The sequence below is a fragment of the Trachurus japonicus genome, chromosome 21, assembly GCF_045865225.1.
Source record: "Trachurus japonicus isolate A0001 chromosome 21, Traja_1.0".
Taxonomy (NCBI): Eukaryota; Metazoa; Chordata; class Actinopteri; order Carangiformes; family Carangidae; genus Trachurus; species Trachurus japonicus.
Genome location: NC_140927.1, coordinates 20,046,702 through 20,052,498, shown reverse-complemented (window position 1 = coordinate 20,052,498; position 5,797 = coordinate 20,046,702). Strand labels below are relative to the sequence as shown.

The following is a 5,797-nucleotide window of genomic DNA, read 5'->3' as shown; positions in this document are numbered from 1 at the left end:
GGACAATACACTGGGCTAAGATAAAAACATTTATATAATATTGTTTATTAAATTTGCTTTCGACCAGCCACCAAAAAAATAAATCAAATACATGATGACAAGTTCCTACATCTTTTCATGAATGAAGAAATGGCACAATGCAAAAAACAAAACAAACAAACACACACACACAGCAGAAGTGTGTAAAGCAAAGCATGTGAAAAAAAAGTGTATATTCACATGGGTGAAGTTCAGATTGCACAACAGGCTCTTCCAACGTGTGATGGGATCAAAATGTTTTACATAGGATGCATCAAACTCAGCTTACAGCTTTGATATAATACAAAAATATCTGAAACTGTTCAGTGCCACTGGTGGAAAAAACACACACAAGGGAGAAAAAGACTATAAATAATTTCATATAAAGCACACTTGTTAATTTAAGACCACATTATACATTCATAGTAGCCTTTAGACCGTTTTTTTTTTTCAAGTTGTTGTTAACACTGACACAAGTAAATTTTGGTCTTTCGGTGTTGTTAAATTTTGTTGAGCATACTGTCTACAAACAGTATCAAATATGGCTAAGGAGATCTGTTGAGTGTATTCAAATGGCTTTGTTACCACTGCAGTGCAGCGTGCTGCATTTGGAAAGCAGGAGCAGAAAACAGTGTTTTAATCGTCAAGCTCTGCTCCACCCCCTGGAAGACATGCAGGAAAGGTTAATTAACTCATTAAAAGCCCTCCAAGTGAGTAAAGCCATTTTGCCACATGGGTGAGATGATAGTAGCTAACAAATAATTACAACATTTGATTCAAAAAAGAAAGCTCATATTGTTTTTAGTTCTTGAGATAGGTTCAGGATTATTCAAGACAATCTTAATGCAGCGTTCAAAAAGCAACTGGTTACCATAATGATTCCTTATGTGTGCCCTGGCTGGTAAGAAATCCCCTACTAGTGCGAGTGTGAAAGACATGGGACAAAGTCCACAGTGCTTTTTCAGTGTAAAGGTTCATTGCAAAGTTCAGCCTAAGCGGGGGTTGGAGTTTCAGTATGAGTTTGATTAATAGAAGTATCATTTGGAGTTAGTCCTTTTCCTCTTTTGATACCAAATTTATTTTTTTGAAGTTGCTGGACTGTTTCCTGATTTTCTACTCTACAAGAAGACATGTTTGTCTGTGTTTGTGTCCTTCAGACTGTTGGAGCCAATGTTCAACTTTATTCTTGTGCATAAAATGATTTTCACATGGGCAGTATGGTGCTGTACTCAGAGAGTTGAAGAAATCTGAACCCATCCTTTAAAGGACAAACTACACACAGAGCAAATGCTCCTCACCAAGCTGCAGGAGCCAAAGTTACTCAACTCACGACCATTTGAGAGTAAACGCTCTCCTGTGTACTGGTTGTGTTTTAGCAGGACACGACAACAGAGAGAATCTTGTGGCTTATCCCAATCGCACTGAAACAGAGGCAGTTTGACAGGAAATTAGATTTCAAAAATGTGTTTTAAACGCCAGATGTAACAAGCATGTCACCTTATCTTACTAACCACTTCATCTCAGTCAACGGTTTCTGTGGGTTACACAAAAGCCCAAGTTTTTCTTGAATGCTACTCTGCCAGAAATTAAAAAAAAAAAAAATTCAAGGGACTATATAAATATTAATCACTACAATGTCATGACATGCCAAGCTGCTGCACAGACTCAATATCAATGTCCCTCGCCTAAAGGGCAGAGAACAAAAAGAAACACATCCTTATGCCTCTCCACGTATTGCTCATCAGATGTTAGACTACACAAGTCAACACTTTAATCTCAACAACAAAAAAAGTGCAACATATTAACAAAACAATTATACATATTAATATAGGCCTATATATTACCAGTGGCTCACAATGTATATTAGAAGAAGTGTCATTTTAATTCTAGTAGTAATCAATTTCAATGGAGACATGGTCCTCATATGGTCATTGTACGATGTGCAACTGTTTCATTTCATTTGATTTTATCAAGACCCATTCTAGCAAGTTGTTCTGTGTCATGTCTTGCAGTGTGGGCATGTTTGCTCTGGCTTCATTCATAAAAGGTCTTAAATACATGCAATCATAGCTGAAAATCAAACAAAAAAAATATCCATGAGGGATTGTCACCCTCTCTTAAAACCTTGAAATAGTCAAATTATTTAGACAAATATGTTACATTTACAGAAGAATAAAATAAAAACCCAGAAAAAGCATAGAAAATGTACATTCTTTCCAAAAATCAATGAAGTCCATCCAAGCTATTTCCTCGACAGCCTTCACTCCATCATGCCCAGAACTTATATTCAACAGTCCCACTCCCTGACTGTTGTTTTTTTTTCTCAGATAATGGTAACACTAGCTGAGGGCTGAGCACTCTCCTCGTGGGTGTGGCTCTTCAGCAGGTCTTTCATGAACTGCTCCAAAGCAGCAAAGTAGCCCTGACACTGCCACGTGTCATTGTGCGTTCCCTCTGGAAAGATTGCCAGGCGTTTAGTCCGTGCGGGCGACAGCTCATACAGTTGTTTCATCATAACTGGCGGGATGAGCTGGTCCGACAAACCAGACACAAAGAGCGACGGCATGCGACACAGCGCCACCTGCCGATAAGACAGGAACTGATTCCTGTAGCACCACAGAGGCAGCAAGCGCATGGGCAAGAAGGAGAAGAGCGTCGCCGCCATGTGAGGGATGCTGAGGAAGGTGTTTTCAACAATAATGGCCGCCACACGGTGAGGGTTGACCGACGCCAAGCGAACCGCTACGGCGCCTCCTAGTGAACGGCCAAAGAGCACCACCTTCGTCTTGTCCAGATCAGGACGGGTCATGACATAGTCCAGTGTGGCCTCTGCATCCAGGTACAGCCCGTCCTCGCTGGGCTCGCCTTCGCTCTTTCCATAGCCACGGTAGTCCACCAGCACCACATTGGCTTTCAGATTGACCAGCATCAGCAGAGCGTTCGGCACTCTGTGACCAATGTTACCTGCGTTGCCGTGGAAATAAAGGATGGTGGGCGGAGAGGAGGACGCAGGGTTGCTCTGATTGCCAGAAGTGACACCGGGGGCCACGTCCCCTCCCGTGTAGCGCAGCAGGATGAGGTTGAGCTTGACGCCATCCTTGGTGCGGATGTACACGTTCTCATGAGGGATTCCTGTGGGCATGGGAACGTAAAGGCGAGAGGAGGAGGGCTGGTCAGGGAAGTAGAGGAGCACATCCTGAAATTTGTACAGGATGCCAGCCACAGAGGCCAGGATGAGAGCGAGGAGAAAAAATCCTCCGTACAGGTGGAAGGTGAGAATCAGGGCCAAGAGGGAGACTCGACAGGCGCCCCAGGACCAGGAGGCCAGAGCCAGGGTGCAGCGTTCCATTGCTCCCCACAACCTCCACGGCTTCTCCATGGCTAGACACGAACTGAGTCACACAACAAACACTCTGCAAATACAGAAGAAAGGGAAAGCTTTAGTGAATCTGCACAGAAATCGTTTGACAAAAGAACACCAATGAGCCATGTAAAAAATAATATAAAAAGTATCAAATCTTCTTACTGCTAACCAGATTTATTGTCTGTTTCTTAATCTACATTATAAATAAACTGACAAATTCACAGCAATTTTGTATGTGTTCTTACAAGTTAAAATCAATCTGTGATGATAACATATAAAGGAGAAAGAATTAATCAATGCAATTGATGACTGATTATCAGTAATGCCACCTTTTAATGATCACAGGACACAGGTTTGAAGAATACATTTAAGCCCCATGGGGCCACAGAGATGCTCTGGTTTTTCTCAATGTAAAGAAACATGTTTTCATTTCAAGACCAAAACTATCACATTAGTATTTGTAGTTAGTTTATGGTGTGATTCTGTAACTCGGCCCATCCTGCTACTGGAAAAACACTGTCCATTCCCATCCTGTGTTCAGGGTAATACATCACAGCTGAACAAATACGCGAAAAAAAAAAAAAATCATTTTACAGATAGTAGCCAGCACCAACCAGTGTTGGTCCTGCTGAACTCCCTACACCTACTGTAATTAGATGGATCCGGTGGAGGTGCAGCCAGTCACGACCAAGTGGATACACACGGTCTCAGTGAAGTGTTAACTCCAGTTTGACTTAATAAGATGTGGACAGATGTAGAAACAGATGTTGGCGAGCATCTGGTGAAACGAGAACGGAGCACCACTTACGTCACATTACATTACACTAACGTTAGTGTTGCTGGGGATAAACGAGGGATACGTGAACATTACAAGCCTGTAAAGTGCCTTGACCCCACCTAGAAGCAGGAAGAGCTGTTTACAGCTGCTGCTGCTGCTGCTGCTGCCTCTGTACGACTCAACCAGCAGCCAGCTTTGACAGTAAGCGTTAGCCAGCTAATATTAAATACCGTACATGTCAAAACTACTCAAATCTATATAGGCTGCCAAAACAAGATGTGAATTCAACAACGGCGACACACCTAGCTTTGAAGTTACTGACCATAAAACCGCGACAAAGCCTGTTAAAATGAACGTTAGCGGCGCTGCTACAACTAGCCACCTGCAGCAGCCACATATACTCACCCCTCTCTCATTTTTTCAGCGCCTCAGCTGCGTGAAATCTTTGCGAAACAGAGACACGTAGACAGTACAGTCGCTGTCATCCAGCTCCGCACCTGGCAGACTAAATTACACCGGGCGAGAAAAGGAGCGAAAACGAAAGGTGAGTGACTGACAGCTGCAACCGGTAGAGCTAGCTACACGGCTCCTTAGCATTACCGCTCCCTTCATGAGGTCCGTGTGGGAACTCAGGAGGACGAGAGAAAGGTTCCGGGATAAAACAGGATTTTCACTCACGTCCAGTGCAGCAGCATTTAAATTATCTTAATATACTACAAATATCTCACATTATTAAAAAAAAATTCATTATGTAAATAAAACAGTTGTGTTTTTATTTTATTTTATAGTGTTGGTGTTGTGTTTAGTGGAGCCATCACCAGTAAGTGTGCTGTTTGATTGTTGTCCACCAGGTGCTGCTCTTAGAGAGAAAATAGCAGTGACTGTTCATTTAACAGTTCTCTAGTAAACTCCTTAAATACAAGTAGCTGGTTTCGGGGATGCTTCATGAATAATGAACAGTGCCGTGAATGGATAGCACAAATAAGAAGGCCACTGTAACTGTGTAGCGCCTCCAGGCTATCAAGCATGCATAACACTAATCAAATACAGGAAGTAGTTTTTCCAGTTGTAGCCTAGGCTAGAGGATTGTTTTTAAAAAAAATATTGATACAGAGATGCAAAAATCAGCTAGCCTGGTATTCTTAGGAAGTATGGTCCCAAAGGTAAGGACTGTTGTAGCCTAATCCCTTCACCCTCTAATACATGGTCCTAATATAAACCGTAACTCCACAGCTTATGTCAACCTGCTGCTTTGATCTCAAAGGGAGACTATAAAAAACTTGTTTTTTCCCTCCCTTTTTGTCTTGGTGGAGTCACAGTTGAGACATCTCACAGCCTACAAAAGTGGGTCAAATTGTAGATGTGACAGTGAGCTGTAACACTGTTGACTGCTGGCAGGTAGGGTGATGAGAGAAATGTCCTTGAATGAAATGTCCCATGATGAGAGAACAGTGAGGCCAGAGAGCATGTCAAGCTGCACGTAACATTCACCTCAGTCACTATTTTTCTGGGAGATTGACTCAACAGGCTCTGACAACTGCTTGTACAGGGTGAGATCAACAACAGGTGAGATTACAAAGGATTTGACTGTCTGCATTAGATGTAGGAATTACTTTTATATGATGAGCTATGAAATG

General features: G+C 42.3%; 1 protein-coding gene across 1 annotated transcript; it reads right to left on the bottom strand.

The window, feature by feature from the left end:
• Positions 1 to 499: 499 nt before the first annotated feature.
• Positions 500 to 4,791, bottom strand: abhd13 (abhydrolase domain containing 13). Its single transcript, XM_085764966.1, has 2 exons — positions 4,566 to 4,791; positions 500 to 3,431 (listed from the first exon to the last, which is right to left on the bottom strand). The coding sequence occupies exon 2, from the start codon at positions 3,395 to 3,397 to the stop codon at positions 2,342 to 2,344; it is 1,056 nt and encodes a 351-aa protein (XP_085621092.1). The 5' UTR covers positions 3,398 to 3,431; positions 4,566 to 4,791; the 3' UTR covers positions 500 to 2,341.
• Positions 4,792 to 5,797: the final 1,006 nt, after the last annotated feature.